A 21,084-nucleotide genomic window follows, 5' to 3' on the forward strand; every position below is an offset into this window, starting at 1 on the left:
AGCTTGGATCTCTGAGGGCCCTTCCATCCCTGGCCATTCTGTGACTCTGGGATTCCATGTCAGACCAGGCTCCCAGCTTCCCAAAGCAGGATTAATAACAGTGCCTGCTTTAAAACAGGCTCTGGTTAGAGAGGATGGCAGCATCTGTTCCATTTACAGGCCTGAACTGTCCCAGTCAGCACTGAGCCCCTGGGCAAGGCAAAAGCAGGGCTGAGCAGAGGAGCTGCAGCAGAGCAGGGAGAGGGATGGTCCAAGAGCAGAGCAGGGAAAGGGATGGTCCCAGAGCAGAACAGGGAAAGGGATGGTTCCAGTGCAGAGCAGCAGGGAAGGAATGGTCCCAGAGCAGAGCAGGGAGAGGGATGGTCCCAGTTCAGAGCAGGAGAGGGATGGTCCCAGTTCAGAGCAGCAGGGAAGGGATGGTCCCAGTTCAGAGCAGGAAAGGGATGGTCCCAGTGCAGAGCTGGGAAGGGATGGTCCCAGTTCAGAGCAGGGAAAGGGATGGTCCCAGTTCAGAGCAGGAGAGGGATGGTCCCAGAGCAGAGCAGGAAAGGGATGGTCCCAGTGCAGAACACGGAAAGGGATGGTCCCAGTTCAGAGCAGGGAAAGGGATGGTCCCAGTTCAGAGCAGCAGGGAAGGGATGGTCCCAGTGCAGAACACAGAAAGGGATGGTCCCAGTTCAGACCAGCATGGAAAGGGATGGTCCCAGTTCAGAGCAGGAAAGGGATGGTCCCAGTGCAGAGCAGGGAAAGGGATGGTCCCAGTTCAGAGCAGGGAAAGGGATGGTCCCAGTTCAGAGCAGGGAAAGGGATGGTCCCAGTGCAGAGCAGCAGGGGAGGGATGGTCCCAGTGCAGAGCAGGGAGAGGGATGGTCCCAGTTCAGAGCAGGGAAAGGGATGGTCCCAGTTCAGAGCAGGGAAGGGATGGTCCCAGTTCAGAGCAGGGAAGGGATGGTCCCAGTTCAGAGCAGGCTCTGCTGTGGTGATTTCCCCACTGGCTGAGTCCCTGGAAATGGCTGATAGCAGCTGTGACAGGAGACACCTGGAATTCCAGGTTACCTGCTAAACCTTGTGAATTTAAACCTTTTAGAATTTGATGTGAGCTGGTGGTGCTCCCTGTACCCAGTGTGTTGATGGACTGAAAGCCTGGCAGTGTTATTCCTCTCACTAAGGTTTAATCAGTGTTCTGATGTCATCTGCCAGGCCAAGGCTCTCAGTCTGCACGAGAACATTGGGACTATGATGGGCATAAAATATCTGCAAATGATACTGCACAAAGCAATGCTGGTCTCATCTTCTGTGTGCTGTGTGTACAGCTACAGACAGTTTCTAGCTGTGACCTTACTCTCAGTGTCTCCAGAACAACAACAATTAAAAAAATGCATGGGCAGATATTGGCTAAAGCATTTGGAAAAGCATTGCCCCTTAGCCATGCTTTTGTAAGCATTGTTTTTTCCAAAATCTTGATCCATGAATTTACTCACTTTGAGAAATCAGATTTTTATTTTTTGAGGGAACACTTCCAGTATAGATCTATTTCACCAGAGCTAATGGTAACATTCTTACTGACTTCAGTAAATTCAGGATTTAAGTTCAAGCTGCATCCTACAGCTCTCATTTGCTTCCTTAAAACTGCAGTCCACCATTTAACAAGGCTGAGGCTCTGAAAGGGTGATACCTACTGAGAGTAAAAAAATAACTTACAAGCTCTAAACCTCCAGCATTTTGTTTTATACCTAATAGTCCCTTTTTTTGGCAGAATCAAGAATTATGGTATGCACACATTTAGAGAGTTTAGTATCTTTAATTGGCATTTCTAAAAATAGCTTTATTTGCAGTCATTTTTTTTTTCAATTTCCTAAAAATATTTTATTCCAACTCTATGGTTCTAATGTGATCTTCATTTCTGTGTTTGCTCTGGTTGCTGAGGATGCTCAGTGCTAACATTTGGAGAGTTGCTGGCAAGTCAGTAAATTCTGTTGTTCTTCACTCCTGTAGCAGCAGAAGCTCACTGCACCTTCTTAAAGACCTGCTTACATGTGACTCCACACACTCTTATTTCCTAGGAAGAGAAAATAATTAGAAACCACAATTTTTACTTAGGACACAAACATTATGGATTCATGTGTACATCCAGCTGAATTTGAATCCATGATTTTTTATTAAATTAAATTGGGAGGCTTGTACATATTTTAGCCTATTTTTCATCCTAAAAGAAAACATCTGGATTGGGTTTGTTTTCTGCTAAAAGGTGGAGCAAGGGAAGTTGTTTTGGGATCTCAGATCTTAAAGGGCCAAATACATTCCTGGTGCATCATTCTTGATTTGCAGTGAATAATATGGAACTGCTTTGGGCCTTTGGAAGGGGCATTCTCTGGTTTGGGTACATGAAGCAGTGGGGATGGATTTGCCTCTGAGTCTCTGTGGTGACAGCTGGTGGCTGAAGGCTGCACAGTCAGAAATCAGGGTCACCTCAGCACACAGAGCTCTGGCTACCACAGGCAGGGGACTGCACACAAGATTTGCTCCAGGCCTGTCCACCAGCAGAGCACAGAGGGTTTGCCTGAGCCTGAGCACCCTGGATGCAAAAAGCTGATTCTGAGTGCCCAGGAGCTTTGGGAGCCCTCCCTGTGATCTCTGCTTCTCTGTGAGCTGGGCATGAGCAGGGGCACAGTTCCCATCCTGGGCTGGGGTTTTGAGGCTGCTGCTGCTGTTTCCTGCTCCCCCATCCCCATTCCTGAAACTCCTCAGGTTCCACCTGGGGAGTGCACACAGGTGTGGGCCTGGGGAAAGGTTCAGGTGCAAGGAAAACCAGTGTGGAAGCTCTTAAGGGACATAAAGACAGTGCTGATGCATGACCCAGCAGAAGGGATACACTTTCCAGCTCAAGAGGAGACTTTTAATAAAGCTCCCAGAATATTTTGATGAAGTTATGCACATTTCTTAGGGGGGACTTTGATTAAATGACTTAAAAAAACCCTTGAACTAGGTCAATAATCTTAATTGACATATTATGGCTGCTCTGGGAACCCCAAAGAAGGGGAGAGAATGATGCATCTGACTCCATGGATATCAGAAGGCCAATTAATTACTTTATTCTACTCTATTATTCTAGACATCTAAAACTGAATCTGCCAAGCACTCAACTGCACAGAACTGCCCAGAATCTGGTGACTGTCACCCAACAGTCCCCACACACACACACACCTGGGCCTGACAGGCCAAGGGAACAGAACCCCATCACTGTGGGTGAACAATCTCCATATTGCATTCTGCTGTGGCACAAACACAGGCACAGCAAATGATAAGAATTGTGTTTTTCCTTTCTCTGAGGTTCAGAGAACATGAAACCCAGCAATATTCTTGGGGAGAATTGTGCCTTGCTTTTCTCTGTGAAGAGAAATGTGGGGCTACAACATATGTTGCTCAACCCCAGTAAGAGAAAGTTCTTCATGCTGGGTTGGTGGAACAAGAGACTGATGCAGTGACTTTGGCTGGGACCTGTTCTCTTCACTCCTGCAGAGGTAACCCAGGAGAAGGAATGTGCAATAAGGGCTGAGAGATTTGCTGACAGTGACAAAAACTATGGAGCAGAAGCAATCAATACAATAGAAAAGGGCAATAAAACTCAAAAGGAAATGGGGAATGGTCAAATAAGTCACTCACATAAAATAAAATCCAAAAAAGAACTACAAAGTACAGACCACAGAATGAAATAAGGGAATAGGAAGCGATAAACTACTGAAGGATGTGGTCCTGCTTTCTGCAGAACTGTGAAAAGAATAAATTAACACTTGGCTCATTGTGTAAAGTTCAATAGGATCATAAAGGTATTGAAGTATCCATTCTTTAAAGGTAACTGCTCATTGTATTAAAGCTCTCTCAAAAGGACAGGACCTAGTAATCTTAGCTGGTCAAAAATAAGATACTAAAGGGGACTCTACTGTACTTTTGATGGAGAGAGCTGCATTAACAAGGATTAGAGAAAGAGAGGACATCTTTTGAAATCCATGAAATATCAGAAGTGAGAAAATTGAAAGATTGAGGAGTGGGCTCTAAAATACTTGGTTACTTCTTTTGCATGAATTAATTTTGGAGTGACTTCTGCACACATGGGAGACAGATTGTGGTAAATCCTCCAAGTGCCAGTGAGTGAATGCATGAGCTGGCAGGTATAATCCAGAATTCCTCCCAGCCTTCTGAAAAGCAGCATCAGAGCAGTCAGGCTGCCCTGAGCTACCCAAACTGGCACTAGACACAAGTATTTGAGCAACAGAATCTGAGTTTCTGCCTTCTAAAATCAACCTCCAGACAAGGACAAGTCCAGAAAGTGCTCTGGGCATGGAGGGCCAGGGCCAGGCTGTATGGCCAGAGCAGGAATCAGAATAAGGAGAACAGAAACCAGGGCTGAAGGAACTGCTGTTGGAGACAGAAGATGGGAGGAGATAATGCCTGGGAGCTAGCAGAGGCACAGAAATCCAAGAGCAATGTGAGCCATGGTTCCTGTGTGCAGGGCTGAGGGCAGCCAGTGTGAGCTGAACTGGGGCAGGCACTGGATGGGAGCTGGGGCTGTCCCAGCAGAGCTGCTGGAGCTGTCCCAGGGCTGTGCAGCTGCCATGGCCCTGCCTGCCTGCAGCTGGGGGGGAACAGTGTGGGTGGGGATGGACGGAGAGCAGAGATCTCTGCAGCCAGGGCAGGAACTTGGGGTTCATTGCAAAGGGCCTGGGTGCAGGGCCCTGCTGGGAGCTGCCAGGCACAGCTCAGAGCAGGACTGAGAGAGGAGAGGGGGAGAGAGGATGAGAGGGTGAGAGAGTAAAAGGGGTAAGAGAGTAAAAGGGTAAGAGCATAAAAGGGTAAGAGAGTGAAGTTCCCATTCCAATACCATAAATCTTCTTCTGTGTTGAATATTCTGATTCTCACTGACCAATCTAGCACAAGATACAAATCCTATAGCATTTCCATACAGCCTATAAGAATCACTACATTACCATACTGTGTTACATTTTAAACCCTAAAAACTCCTCTTTGGGCCCCTTCTGCCAAGCTGGCAGGGTCTGCTCTGACCCTTGAGCCTGTCTGCAAGCAGAGGGTGTTGTTCCATCAAAAGGGGATCACCTTCAGCTGGCCACACCATTGTTATCTCATTGTTCAGTGACAAAAGGATCTCAAAGCTTGCTTTCATTTCAATCTCACTTTTAGTTTCCATATTCTCAAACTCTTTTGCCAGGCAATCATATTGATAAGGCTTTCCTGTTTCAGTGTGGAAATACTGACAGGGCCTTCTTGGAGGGAGTGAGCCTGCACAGGAAATTTGGGCATCTCATTCACTGCTGCCTCCCCTCCTCCAGGGGAGGAGGGAACACTTCACTTCTCCCCTGGAAGGAGAATACTGAATTGGCTGATTCTTCAGGCACTATTGCAGCTTCCAAAATCCAGGCATGTTGAATTTTTTCTGGTGCCCTGCTCCCACAGGTTAACATGGAGTGCCCAGCCAGGTTTACTGGGTGCTGTGGAATCCCAATTAGACCAAAAACATATTGCAGAACCTAGTTTTGATGAACCAACATAGCAGGCTTTATTTACAGTGATTTGTCATCTTGACCTAGTTTGATGTGGACATTTCTTTCCTAAAAATTAATTAAAGCAGAAAAATATTCTGGTTTTATTTTGCCCAGAGGACAGCGTATTGTACACAGTTGTGACATTTGACAGTATTTCTTAAACCAAGACTTTTTGCTAAAATTGCCAATGCACTGGACAATTGATTTCATTGACATGATCATTTCTGAGCCTCAGCTGTGAAGTCCTCACTCACACAGGAACCTTCTCCTGCCTGTGCTGCACCAAGGCCAGGTGGGGAGATCTGTCATGGCCATTCCTCTCCTCAGCTGCATTCTGGAACCACCAATACCTCCTCAAAATTATGTTTAGTAACAAGGGGCTTGAGGTGCTTCTGCAAGGATTTGATAACTCTGCTAGTGATTTGAACATTTAGAATGCATCCATTTAGATTGCTGAATGCTAATAGCACTGCACAGGGAGGAGAAATGGAGGTTGGAGTTTATTATCCCAGCAGGAACACTGCCTTTTACTCACACTGATGACAGAGTGAGGATGCTATAAAGAGTTATAGGACAAAAGAACAGGCATCTTCTTTCAAGTCCTGTTAATTTAGAAAGATAAAAATGATGATCTGAAAAAACCATCAATTTCAAAAGCTTAATTGCCATTTCAGTTCTCTAGGCTATAATGTAGTGTGGCCTGTAATTATTTTAAAAGAACAATTGTGTATTTTTCCCTTGCTTTTGGGTGCTCACAGCTCCCACGCTGAGCATTTTACAGACTGTGAGGGACATTCTGGTAAATGTCTTCCTCCTGTGCACATTTCAGCCTGGTGAGTCTGGACAGACACTGAGCACAGAAAAAGCATTCAAAGTGGTCAGGCTTTGAAAGGCACAGAAAAACATAATGGCTCCAAATGAAATTGTTGCTTTAGAAACAATTCAAATGCTGCACCAACACCCAGTTATGTCCAAGTAAGCCAAAATGACACAGCACATTCCCTGCTGTGTTGTATCTATCCATGTGAAGGGAGGGGCATTCCAAACCTCTTACATGATCTTACCAGGTGCATTTCATCTCCTTCAATCCACTGGGTCCAACCACGGCCCTCCTTCTCTCCATTCTGCACACAGAGCAGCTTATCTCCATCCCAAGACACAGTGGTCTGACAAAACAGACATGTTTGGGATTACTGTGACATTCTCTGATATTATGAGTAGTTTCTGTGAAGCAAAACTTATCTCTAATGATGAGTGCATATCTCATGAAAAGAATGAGGGGATAGTGTTGTACCACTTAGGATAATCACCTAAGAAATGAGCTTGAATAGAAAGTTGCTGCCCAACTGCCTGCCATAAACTGGAAGGACGAGATACAGCAAGAAAAAATACCATCAAAACCATTGTGTAAAACACACTCCTCTCTCCCTGCTGAAAAATGCAGCAGCAAAAGGGTCCTTCAGCCTAACTCTGTATGTGCAAAAGGAGCTGAAAAGTTAAGATCCAGCCTGGTTTTTTTCCACCCTAAGAATGATTCCCCAGCTGCTCTACCTGAGAACAATTCCCATTGCCTGTGGATGAACAAAGCTTTTGAACACTGAGCTGGCTCTTCCTCATTCTCAATCTGCCTTCCTTGCCCCAGCAGAGTGGTTTGGAAGTGTCAGCAAGTTGGGAACTTTGCAGCATCCTGCAGGAAAAAGGCTGGGGGACTTCTCAAGCCAGGACTGGCAAAGCCAAGAGTCAGGTGCAGTAATCAATACTGCAATAATAATCAATACTGCAATAATAATCAATACTGCAATAATCAATGCACCAATACTGTGTGAATATTGGTGCTGTCCTGGGGGCTCAGGAAAACCTGATTTATAAAATTCCTTCAGTGTATGACAGTGCAGCCTGTTCCTCTGGTCAGCATTTACTGACAATTTGCCTTTCCCATCTCCCTGAGACAAAGAGAAGCAATGCTCTGTAAAACATTTACAGAGGGAGGAGTGGTGACAGTTTGTGCTCCATGAGGATAGTTTAACATTAATATTAGCACATGGCCTGTAAATCAGCTTCTTTGAAGGCACTCTGAGGACTAAACAGGGAATTGATGTCTACCTTGTAAAAGGCTTCAGCCACTACTGGCTTGAGCAGTCAGATATGGAGAGATGAAGAATTTTGATCTGTCATTAAAGGACACTTCCTGCATCCATCCTGTGTCGTTCCTAAGAGAAAAAGTCAGCCTACATTCTTCCTTCTGGTAATTAAGCCCAGTTCAACACTCAAAATCTATCCAGTCCTATTTATTTAATCTATGTATGTCACAAACAATTAATTCTTAAATGATACCCATGACAGGCACAGTCTTTGAATGAGTGCAGGCAGCAGCCTCCTCCCCTGGGAAGCTTCAGACTAAAGCAGCATGGAAAATGAATCACTGCAGAGTGCCAGGACAGATCATCATGGGCAAGGCAATGGGATTGACCCCTTCAGTCTGTCTGCACCACATGGGGGCTCTGAGAAACATGGGGGCTCACGTGTCCTTGCTAAAAACCTCTCTAATTTAGAAAATGCATTCACAAATGCTTCTGTTCTCTTTTGTAAAGTGATTTATTTAAACCAAGCAGTAGATAACATTCTATGAAACCATATCCTTTTAATGCAAAAAATGCTAATGCAGGAAGGAACAACATATTTGGGTAAAACTGTAGTTATTGTGGTCACCATAACCTAAATCCTCTCCTATGTCTGAATCTGCACACATCCACTGAAGGGATAGAAGATAACAAATAATAGGAGTCAAAGTCAATAATGTTTAATTTATAAGTTAACATAGCTACAAATGTCTGATTCTAAAAAACGAATGTAACAATGAATGGTGAGTTGTAGATGTGAGGGATACTGTGGAATGAAGCATTTGTATGTGGAACTCTGCTCAGTAACTCCACTTATTTATATCCATTGAGTATTAGTTTTATCTTTATTCTAGCTTAATAGTTAAATTTGGTGGGTTTAGATGTGAATTCAGAGGCAAAACACCCTGATAAAGTAGGATCCAACTTTATTGGTCCTAATGTTCAAAGTCAGTTGAGAGTGTTACACTGGTTTAGTATACTTGGAGGAAATAGAGAAATATTTGTAGCAGCACAAGGAAATGTTAACTTTTAGCCTCCAAGGGTGACTGAAATTGTTTCATCTCAGAAAACAACACACTTTTTTCCTCAGGATTTTTTTTTTTTTGTTTTTCCAGTCAAGATTAGAAATTGCTTTTTGCAATTTGGTGATAACCACAAAGAGTCTAAACCCACAGACATTACCCAAGCTGTCTTATCAGACAATATTCTCAGGTATCCTCTGCCTTCCCTTTGAGAAATATAAAATACTGAGGGATGAGTAAACCACACAATTCCTGATTTCTGTATGTAGCTGTTTTTCTCTGAAGGTTATAAAGGGTAGAATACATTGCAAGAGAACATAATGTCATTTTCTTTGTTAGTAGGAACAAACACTTTAATCAGTGGCATCTGTACCCTTTCTTTAGGTCAAACTGTAATGTATCAATGTCTCTTTTATTAAACTAATAGACAAAATATAAAATTCTCTTTTAACTCACATTAAAACATCTGTATCCTTTCTTTAGGTCAAACTGTGAGGTATCAATGTCTCTTTTATTAAACTAATACACAAAATATAAAATTCTCTTTTAACTCAGATTAAAACACATCCTGCCACCTCAAATGCCTCTACTGAGACACACAGTGAGTGTTAGCTGAGGCTGAATTGCTCTGGCTGTTCCTGCTGCCAACATCCCACCCTCTACAGCACCCAAACCAGAGCAACACTTGCTTTACAACATTCCCAAATATCAGAATCAGAGTTTAAAAACAATACTCCAGAAATACTGTAGGGCAAATGTTGTACCTATGATCTCTCTTGCAAGGATTTATTTTTGAGGATTGTTTCAGGACCTTGCCATGGTATAATCAGGAGCTTGCAGAGTGCTAAGGTAGCTCTGTGTGACCCTCTGGCTCTTCCTGGCACACGCTCCCAAGAGAAACAAACACTTTATCTTTTCTGTAAAGCTGCTTTTCCTAGCAAAGTGTGCCTTTGTAAGGAACCTTGTTTGCCCCCATTTTGGTAATAGCATTACCCAAGGGCTGCCTGGTTACAGAGCTGCTGCCACCTGCCCAGAAGGACTGAAAATCCTGCCCAGGGTGGGGGCCAGGGCAGCCCAGGCACTCAGCTCCTGCTCCCCATCCTGCCCCACAGGAGGGGAGCAAACCCAGGGGACACTGCAGAGCTCTCAGTGACAGAATTAACCAGCTGGAAATGGAGCATTTCTCTAAAACTGAACTCTGCCTTTTTGAGCACCTTGTACTACTTGATATAATAATAAATGGCAGCCACTGTTTATTCCTTTCAACTACATAGGGCATCATCTAGTTCACCATAAGCAAGCTTGACTCTTGCTTGCTTTCCACCTGCTCATACTTAGCCCTAAGATGAACATTTCCTGAGTCATGTGCATGTAATTCTGTAGGAAAATTCAACAGAGAATGGTGATGGGTGCAGTTAGTCAGCAGTTCTATCAGTAACACTAAAGGAATGCCAGGAAAGGGGATGGAGTGAGGTAAAAACCTGGGAGTCTTGCCTCAATTTACCTCTTCCCAAAAAATCCAACCACCAACACTGCACATTTTTCAGATTATGTACACTTTGTTCTTGAGGTGTAATACTAGAGAATGGAGCTCTTCTGGGGAGTGGAAAAGCCCCTGAAGCCTGAGAACACAAAAAAATGTTCAAATTTTCTTTACTTTTATGGTGTGGTTTCTTTTATGGTAGTGTTTCACTTTTTGTGTACTTTGATATTCTCCTTTTATTACTTAGGCATCCACATACTTTTGTTAGTGATTTAATCTCTTTGTGCTATGAAGTTTTAAATTCATATGCATAGCACTGCCTAAATCTTCCTGAATATTAAAGGTAGAGGAAATGATAATTAAAGTATTCTCGTTGCTGTTCCCAGTTATGAGACAAGGTAGATTTATTAAATGAAATATTTAGTAACCCCTAAGCAAATTCTTGACTACATATTCTGCTTTTTCTTTAGTAGCAGCAGCTGTAGTGAAATGTTGCACAATTTCAGCTTCCAGTGGCAAATCATCCTGATACACAGGCAGAGACAGTGACTTTTGTAATTTACTGAAACAGTCATCAACCATGTGATCAGAGAACTTTGCATTTCCCTTTGAGGTCTAAGTGCACAGACATTTGGTGCTGGCTCTGCACAATATTTCTCATTCCCCTGCTGGCAATTCCTGTGTGCCTGCCTGGGTCAGGGGCTGCAGCTGAGGGTGCAGAATGGATTTTACAGATGAATGGAAGAAAATAACTTTTATCCAAGTAGTTCATGAACATCTTTTGTTAATGCTACATAGATTTTTGACACATTGCCTTTACAAGTATGAATTGCAGCTCCCACCTTTCATCAAAAATATGTTATTGATTTCTATCTCTAGCACAAACACAGCAGCATCACTTCTATTTTTCTCCTGCTTCCCTCAGTGCTCTCTCTATATTTGGAGCACCAAATGACTGCAAAGCCAGGCATGCACCACACTCCCTGCTCCATCTTCAGCCACTAAGTCTCTGCTTGGGAGAATGACAGCCCATTTTACAACTGTAATTATGATCTAAGAAGGATTAAAAAATGGAAAGTAATTTTTTTTTTAGGTCAGATGAAACAGAAAAATCCAATTTGAGCTGTGTCTTGTAAATAACACCAAAGAAAATATCCTAGAACTTTTGGTCAAACACAGCCATATCTCCAGCAAGGTGATTAACAACTTGTCAAGATAAACCATTTCAGCTGTACTAAGTATCAAAGTGATACAAAAACCTCTTGTAAGCAGCTTTTTTGGGGAAAAAAATGAAGTATTGATAGAAGAAACTCATGGTGATGTCCCAGACAAAGTCCAATAGCAGTGAGAGGGAATTCCCCCACGGGGTCACTCCCTATGGCCTCTGTGCAGGGACTACAGCCTGAAACCCTTTTTGCCTCATCACATCTGCATCTGGAAGTTCAGCAACAGAAACTACTGAGAAAACAACACCAAACCTGACAGAACAATTCCTGGAAGGATTCCTGGAATCCTTTATCTCCAGATCCTGGTGCTGGCCAAAGGCTGAAGCTGTTTGGCCACGCTGCAGCTCTGCCATGGCAAAGTGTCCTTTGCTTCTGTCACTGTCAGCATCTCCAGGGCCAGCACTGAGAGAAAAGGGGCTTAGGATTGGATTGAAAACATTTAGATGAAAAGTAAGCTGTAGTCAGATAGGATCAGATCCTAAATGTTCCAACTCCTTGTTTTGAATCCTTGCTCATAAGAGCAACAGAGCAAAGCAAAGACAAGAGATCAAGAGATGTTCCAGGGAGTAGGAAAGTGAAGGTGCAAAGCTCTGGGCTATGCAGCTGACAATATGTGGGAGAGGAGGAGAATCAATACTTTACACAGTGCAAACTGGTTTATTTCTTAGGAATGGTGGCTTTTTTTCTTACTGAAATAAAATTGTATACAAGCAATACAAAAATAGGAAAACTTGTGTATATCCCATGCCAGAAAAAAAGAGTAAAACCCATCTCATCCAATTCACTCTGTGCAACGATCAGAATCGATTCTAAGACACTTACTGTTTAAATTAATGGCTATAACTGATTTATCCCCTGTGTAATTTTCGCAAGACACAATTGTACATAACACTAATGGTTTGTCATTCCAAATTGGATTTGTTAAGTCTGGTTTTCAGCTTTTCAGCAGATTCTGATTGCTCTTTCTCCATTCATAGCTCTCAGAGCTTTTAGAGTTCACAAAAAGCTGAAATGCTAAACCTATGCAAACCCACTTTCCCTGCAGAGCTTGCTTGTGCTAGCAGCAGTTCTGTGAATAACTAACTCCAAAGCTTCTAATCAGCCTCGTGGTTTAGACAGGAACCCAGTCTTGCCAAATGTGAAGTTTGTGACATTTATATGGGCAAAGATTCCATTTGCTATCACAGTGCAAATGTGCTGAGCACATCACTTCCAGGCAGGGACTGATGGCCAAGGAGCAAGCAGGGTGGGACAAGGCAGGGGAAAGGAAACTGCTCCTCCTCACTGAGGCACACACAGAAGGGACCAGAGTCCATTCTGACAGAGCCTGAGATGGGCCCAGCATGGACTTCTGCTCTCTGGAGCCTCAGAGGGTTGACTGGAGGACTTTTCTCCATCTTTTTTTGAGAGCAGTTTGTAAAGGGCCAGAAATACCAACAGAAAACTATCATAAAGTCTACCTCTTTTAAATTACACCTCCCTCCACTCCAGAAGAAAACAACAACAACAAAAAAAAAAAAATAAAAATCAGGGATTATGCCAGTGAGGAGCTGGGGACATCACAGTACTGCAAAGAGACAGGAGGCACTGAATCTGAGAGAAGACCAGCCCCAGCAACAGTAATTCTAGAATAATGCTTGTTCCACCAAAATATATGAGAAAATACTTATAAGCCCAAAAGGGCAGCACTGGAAGGGTAAAGAAATAAAATCAGCTAAGCTAAGCTAAATCAGTGGGATCAAGTAAAGACATATTGCTGATCTGGCATCTTACTAGACAGGCACTATTTATTTAGAATCTTCTCACTCTGTGGGAGATCCCTCCTGTAATTCCATGTACTGGAATGTTGTTTGTTGGTTGTTGTTTTTCTGGCAGCAAAGTCTCAATTCCCAAGCCTGCTCAGAACTAGATTAACAGCTGTGAATTCCATTTGTGTAACAGAGGAACCTGCCTAAATAATTAAATAAGCTTCACAAACCATGTGATTTTGTAATAGGGCTTTATTCTGACCTTGCAGTGGTATAACTCAAATTATGGCCAGAACAACTACCTCCACTGCAGTTTTCTTGAGTACAAACCTGAGAGGAATCAGTGTCACAATTAGGCACATTTGTTAATGAAAGCAGAGCCATGACCAGTTTTGAACATCTTCCCTCCCTTCAGCAGGACATGGCACACTCAGGTGTCTGTGAACAGTCCTGGTGTGGCTGTTTCAAACACTCACTGACATTTCACATGGTAAGAAGTGTTCTAAATCTGATGTGGGAATTCCACAGCTCCCAAATCCTCCTCACCCCCAGAAGTCTTAACAAGGCCTACAGGTTCTGTTAGTTCCAATAAAGGAAACCTAAACACCCACTTGATAACTTATTCATGGTTATATCCCACTGGGATTATATCCTTATATATAAGGATATAAGATTATTATAAGATATAAAATTATTATTATTATTATTAATCCCAGTAGGTTAAGATTATTATATCCCAGTGGGATATAAATTAACTAGGACTACAGGTTCTGTTAGTTCCAATAAAGGAAACCTAAACACCCACTTGATAACTTATTCATGGTTATATGCCACTGGGATTCAGGTTTAGATAACTAAATGGTTAAGATGTATTATTTCCCACATTCAGTTTAACATTCTTGCAGTTTTCTCTGTTTCCCAGTCCCCTGCCTTTGTCATTTCATTTCCTGCTTCAATGGAAGAAGAAAATTACTGTATCAGAGAGCACAAGGTTCTGAGTTACCAAAGCACCTCTCATATGCTTGGACAAATACTCAGATATGACACAACTCTCCTCAGCCATCCAATTCTGCTCTTCTATATTTAGAACATAAGATCTTTCTTGATTTTTTTAACACATCACTTGCCCTTAGTTTCTGTCAAAAGAGATTAATTCTGCATCAGATAGATTAATTAATAGTCTAAAATAAAGCAATTCAGTCTTTCAAATGCCTGAACAGCAGAGAATAATTATAAGGCAAAAGTTTTCTCTGACTTTAGCAGCAGAATCATTAAAAAACTAAAAATTTTAAGAAAGTGATTTTTGCATCTGAGCTATCCAATTTTCAATCTGCTTTGATTCATTGGATGCAAAGACTTCAATGTGAAACTTCAGCCTTTGTTTCAGCATTTTAAGGTTTTTCAGTTAACTTTTTCATAATTTCTTTACTAAACACTCAGTAAATTACACTGTGAAGGTACAGAAGGCTTATGTGCCTTGTTCCTATGTGCTATATTCCTATGTTCCTATATTTCACACTGTAGGTGTTTCACCAGCTTCACTGGTTATCAGTGCAAAAAGGGAAGCACAACTGTCTGCTGATAAATGAGAGATACTTTCAGAGATAGTTTTGGATTCATTTTTTCAATAGGGTCTTCCTCTTGCATGCACAGTAAATTTTTTCCACAGTTATGTTTATATACAAGAAACAAAGTTTCATACTTAGAACAACACCTGAGATGCTAATTAATCACAATTTGAGATTGTAGAAATTCTCTTTAAAACTGAGATTTCATGATGAGACTGGAGCTTCACTGAGAATTAAGACAGCAGGATCAAAGACTCAGTGTGAGAAATACCAAAGCCAGAGCTCTCCATTTAACTCTAAATTTCTGTCTTGTACATTCTCCATCTGATAATGTGTTGCCAATTAAAACTATGAACAAACTCTTCAAAGCAGTAGAAGCTTAACTACATGCTCCAATTCACATCATGTGAGAAAAAATGTGACACAAATTAATGTTCTAAACTTCCTTCTACACCATCTAATGTACACCTTGGAACATTTGCAAGGAATGAAAGATGCTCCTGAACTTTCATTTTACGTTTCTACTTGAAGCTGCTAAGTTTTTAACAACCCTGCATAGTTAAGGATGGTTGAAGTTGCAGAAAGATCTCTTTCACAAAATTGCCAATGAATAGATTTAACTTTTGTCCAGGAGATCCAATCCTGGGTGGAAAGCCTGAGGAGCATTGATACCAGCTGTCATTTGTGATCTCTCCTGTGCTCAACCCATCTTTGGTTTTGCAGAACACAGAAACTGCATCTTTACCTAAACTGCAGGGCTTTAGTGTTTCCAAAGTCGCGAATTTTCACTGCCCAACAGAAACAACATCCTAAAGGACCTGATATCACCAGCTGCTGTTCCCTCTATCCCTGCAGTGAACAGTCACCCAAAATATGTGCATGCAAGAAAGCCAGGCTGAGGGTCAGCAGAAGGACAAACTGAGATTGCTGAGGTTTATCCTTCTCAATTAACTCTCTAATCAAGAAGGTTCAGACAGGTTCCCAGGAGTGACCAACTACAAAAATGAAGAAAACCCCAAACTGCAAAGGAGGAGAGGCCTTGTGCTATCACAAGACTGTCAAGTTCCTGATGTCAAAACTCCAACATCGAAAATAAGTATCAGTAAAACTTTTTAGCATTTCCTGCTCATGGACAGCATTGATTTGGAATTACTGTAGTTACACTCTGCCCTGACTGGCTCAGGGACATGTTTTACAACTGAAAGGTGAACACAATTTCAGTGAATTACACCCAGGATCTAACCTGTCCACTGTGCTGATATTATTTTTACAGATATGTTAACTCTAGCTAGATGATATATTCCTCATTAAAAGAAAAAACAATCTATATGTCTAGGAGGGAAGGATTAATTCTAAGGTTATTTTTGTTAGTCTCCTGATGATTGCTCTGCTGTATAGATTAATGTTTAATGTGTAATTTGTCTTATCCATGTTACTTTGTACTACTCACATATCGAGCTCCTTGGATAAAACTTGCCCTGTGGTCTGCTCAGTCCACAATATAAATAACAATAATTGATTCACAACCTTTGCCATCACACAGGATGACTATTAATGATTAAGCCTTTTATGGCATGCAGTTCCACAGGCTCTACATGAACAAATGGAACACCAAGAATGATATTTAACATTTGCTTTTATGGTGGTTTTCTTTGTAACACCACACATGGAGTGGTCCAGTACCTTTTGTAAGCTCCAAGACTCTTCTCTCACAAGATTCCTTCTGCACTGTTGGAGTCATTTTGCTGCTTAACAACTGCAAATTTTGCCTGACATTATGGTTATCAGATTTGGACTGAAGTCACTTCAGCAAGAGAGCTTCTTGTACTGTTATTTCATTGACAAAACAGAGGTCTCGTGTAGAACAGAAATATTTAATGAGAAAATTGAACTATAAAGTGTGATGTGCTCCTACAAGGTAAATGGAGCACCAGTGGTCAGTGACCTGGACTGTCCAGCTACACCTGGAGACACACAGAGAGATCTCTGAGGGGTTTTGTGGAATTACATCCCTAAATCCTTCCTAAAAAAACCCAGTCAGAGGCAGTGACTACCCCTGGTTGTTTGGGGGTTTTGTCTGTTTGTTTGGAACAGGCAGGAAGCTGCTGATACCTTCTGCTTCCAAGGCTGAAGAGGCATTTCCCACTAAACAGTAAACAGAGACATGTTTGAGTAACCTTTGAAAGTAGGCTGAACTAGCTTCTATATGCCAAATCAATCAGCTGTTGTAGGGACTGAAATTCTCACTCTCTAGTTTCTTCTTTCTGGTTTAACATTTTGAATCCTTCCCTTATCACTCAATTTAGCAAAACAGGGTAGAGAATTTTGGTTTGTTAAAAATAATAAAATATTACTTCTTTACACCATGCAGAGGATGGTTTAGTTCTCCTTCAGATGGGAATTAATGGCATTCAAGTACAGATAATGCTTACACATGGACAGTTCTGTGCACACACAAACCTTTGGAGCAGATGTTTTGAACATTGCTATCTTTGATGGCAATTTAATCACCTCAGTCTTAAATCTTTTCTTGGGCTCCTAACTGTTCAGTGAATCTGCACCTCAATATCCTAATTAAGAGCTTTCCAGGAACCAAAATCACAAGATGCCACGGGGGCACTGTCCTAAACACAAATGCAGCTGCTCCTCCCTTCTGTGAATGTTGAATTCTGCACTCACATCAAACTTGTACCCTCTGGAACAAGGACCACAGAGGGATTTGCTGAAGCACTCAGTAGCCAACCATTCTTTTTCTCTGGTTTCCACATTTTTTCCCTTTCCTGCCACGATCAGAGCAAAAGCAAATTTGCAAATCTTAGTGTGAGAGAAAAGTATTTTTAAATAGCACTATCTTTCTCAGAATGCAAACCTATTAATTCTCTTTTATGAGATTTCTCCTCTAGAGTCTCTTCTGAGATAATTTTCTTTTATTTGTCAACTTCCTAACTGCAGAATATTGCCAGTGTCATGCTGCCAAACTAATAGGTGAGAACTTGCTATTCTCAAGTTTTTCCTCTGTAAATTGATATTTATCAGCCCTAAATTAAAAAGCAAAAAGAGCTCATAAAAGAGAGCTATTGTAAAACAAAGTCCCCAGTGTTTGCTTATTCATTTCAGTAAGATTTGTTCCAGTGGGCTCATTAAGTGTGTACTCTAATAAGAACACCCAGGCAATCTTTAAGCACTTGGCCATTCTCACACAGGAGCAGTGCCTGACCTTGCAATCAGTGGATTTCCTCTACTGTAAAACCTTACTCATTAAAGAGGTTCTGCAAGTGACCCTAGATGTCTTTCTGATAACAAACATCCCAGTGTAAATGAGCACAGCTTCGTTGAGGTTATTATTCACTGATTGCTAAAACTGATTAAAATTAGCATTCCTCTAATCTAAAGGCATGCTCCAAACTGTAGGTACCTCTTGGCAAACTGAGAAGTAGGGAAATGATTTCAGGAATAGCCAGCAGGATGGTTAAAAGATGTGTTCTGTGAAAGGCCTCAGGTTATCAATATTCATTTTGTCCATTGCTGAAGTTTTACTTCTTACCATGCACTTGCGATCATCCACCCCAGATAAATCCTCCTCAAACTCCTTTCCTACATCAAATTCCATGATGTAGTTTCTAAAAGTGCTTAGTGTTTTAATGATCATATGATCCCCGTTCTGAAGGATTTCTTTGTCAGGCTTTAGCAAGTTTGCTATTTTTCTTACAGCAACATTTACATCTGAAAAAGAAAAAAGAGTTATTTTTATCCAGAAAGTCTTCCACAAGAAGAAGCTTGTCGCTTCTAGGGAGAACTGAAATGATAAATCTTAACAAAGATAAATAGATGTCCAAATCTGTCAAACCAGCCTTCCCATCCAGAAAAAGGATGTAACCTAATTCTTATAACTTAAATAACTTAATGTTTCAATTTTTCAATTATGTGAAATCTATAAAAAATACCATTTGTATTTGACAGTTAATAAGGCCTCTAATATTTCTATAGAGATACTAACACAACACCAAATACAAACACACAAAATTGCATTAAGTACTACACTGAATCTTTATTAAATATGAAAATTTTACTGCTTTTCAAATTATAGGAGATTTTTTTATGTTTAGAATCCACCACGTACCTCTTCAAGCTATGTAGTTTAATGTCTGTTAATGTAAGCTTCAAGATGGTAAAAGGTAGGGGCTGCTTAAGGCAAAACAATTTTGCTTAAGGCAATCCTTAAAGTGCATTTCTGAAAAAAAATACTTCTCACAAAAATGACTTATGACTGTACAAGAAAAAATAGATTCCCATAAAGAATAAGAGAGGTGGCATTGATTATTCATTCAAGAAGTTTGAAGGGAACCTTACCCAGTGCTTTCAGATACTCCTCAAAATTGTCATTGCTGACCATTTTCCAGTACCCATTGAAGTCTGCAGGCATCCCTGCTCCAGGTGATGCTCAAAATCACTGGCTCAGAACTGTGGGTTGATTCTGCACCCCACAACTCACTGCCTTGCTTTGTGGCAAGTTGGAACTCTGGTTCCTTTTATCTCTTCTTTATACCATGGAGCTATGCAAGTCCTTCTAATCCGATTATTGTTGAAGTGCTGCTTTTAAATCCTTCTACGAGGCTGAACCTTTGAGATTTCTAACATGACAGCAGGATGACTTGATTTAAAACAAATGAAATATTCACCTTTCATATCACTGCGTAAGGAAAATCGGTTTTAACCATATTACTCTTCATTCTTCCTGCCACTCAGAAAAAAACCAAACCCTTTCAAATGGTTTTCGTTTGGGATATTAGCCAAAGCTATAAAAGTTTGGGATATTAGCCAAAATTACAAAAATGCTTATCTTGTGTCTTTTTTGAGCCAAATTCTTCTTCTTGAATAAGTTTCAGCTACTTTATGATTTCTTTCAAGAAAACAATCATACAGACCCTTTTCAGTCAAAACCATTTGTGTCTGGTATTCTTTTAAGTTGTTCCACAAGCTCCTGAATCCTAAAGAACCACCTGTGGAAGCTGCTTGGCCAGCTGGGGGCCCAGAAGCACCACTTAGGTGGAAACTTGTACTGGGAAGCAGTGGTTACTCTGTACAGTGATAAATGCTCCAGCACTGCTGCATGAATGCTTTCAGTTGAGGAGCTCTGAAACACAGAGGGAGCACTTTATAGAGTTCTGTATTCTCTGAAAGGGACTCCTGTCAGAAATGAGAGACACTCAATCAGCATAACAGGCAAGCAGCAGAAGGAGCAGGGATTTTCCCCACTAACGTCAGAGCTCAAGTACTGAGCTCTCTGATGTTTGCATACAGTACAGCTGAAGCTCCTACTGGATATTTTATCTACTCTGGGGCTTTGGCAACTGCTTGCTCTTGAGAAGACTTTGGAACAGAGAAGAAAAGAAACCCACTTGTCTTAGGTTGCAATGCAAGATGTAACCAGAAGTGTGCATTCTATCACCATCTGTTAAAACCAGGAGGGGCAGTTTTCTTTATCTCTCCCCCAGCCACTCCTCCCTGCAGGAGATCTCTGCTGCCCATGGCCACTGAGTGTCCCTGCAGGGCTGATCCAATTCCAGCATCCCATGGGGAGATGCTGCATTGCCCAGGGCAGGAGCCAAGCATTCCTACCTGGATCCAATGTGAGCCTGGCACAGCCCAGCAGCCTTTGCCCAGTGCATTGCCAGAGGAGCAGCTTCTGCTGCCCTGCATGGCCAGAGGGAGCCCAGGCCCATCTGCAGCAGCCCTGGAGCTGCAGAGGAAAACTCCCCCCTTGTGCAGGATCCCTGCTCCAGCAGAGCCACAGCTGGCACTGCAGGAGGGCTGAGCCCCCATGGGATGGGGCTGGGCCACCCCCTGACACACAGGGGCCAGGGCATGGTCTGACTCTGGCAGGGTTTTTGTACTACTACATTTTATTTTCATTTCCCTATTAAGTTGTAGTTTTTCGTTTGTTTTTAAAAATTTATTATTTATACATATTAGTAAAGAACTGTTATTACTATCCCCATATCTTTGCCTGAGAACCCCTTAATTTCAAATTTATAACAATCCAGACAGAGGGGGTTTACACTTTCCATTCCAAGGGAGGCTCCTGCCTTACTCAGCAGACACCTGTCTTTCAAACCAAGACACAGCTGTAAATGTGGGGATGAGGACTGCCTGTCATTTGAGAACCCAGAGTCTTAGGAGTGGCAGAAGTAGCACGTGCATTTTTAAGTGCTTGCATGGAAGAAAGATTGATTTCCATGTCTTGGCCAAATCACCAAAAATCAAAAAAGTTATTCAGGGCCTTATAAAGTCAAAGTTTAGAAGTAATATATATTTAAACATATCTCTCTCTCTCTCAAGTTATGGTTCATTGTATTTTG

General features: G+C 41.8%; 1 protein-coding gene across 1 annotated transcript; it reads right to left on the bottom strand.

The window, feature by feature from the left end:
* Positions 1-1,754: 1,754 nt before the first annotated feature.
* On the bottom strand, positions 1,755-20,993 carry RBP1 (retinol binding protein 1). The gene is made up of 4 exons (XM_071437163.1): positions 19,076-20,993; positions 18,270-18,448; positions 6,623-6,724; positions 1,755-2,059 (listed from the first exon to the last, which is right to left on the bottom strand). The coding sequence occupies exons 1-4, from the start codon at positions 19,146-19,148 to the stop codon at positions 2,006-2,008; spliced, it is 408 nt and encodes a 135-aa protein (XP_071293264.1). The 5' UTR covers positions 19,149-20,993; the 3' UTR covers positions 1,755-2,005.
* Positions 20,994-21,084: the final 91 nt, after the last annotated feature.

The sequence above is a fragment of the Agelaius tricolor genome, unplaced genomic scaffold (assembly GCF_023055355.1).
Source record: "Agelaius tricolor isolate 1412-34295 unplaced genomic scaffold, bAgeTri1.0.p SCAF_12, whole genome shotgun sequence".
In the NCBI taxonomy this organism is placed as follows: domain Eukaryota; kingdom Metazoa; phylum Chordata; class Aves; order Passeriformes; family Icteridae; genus Agelaius; species Agelaius tricolor.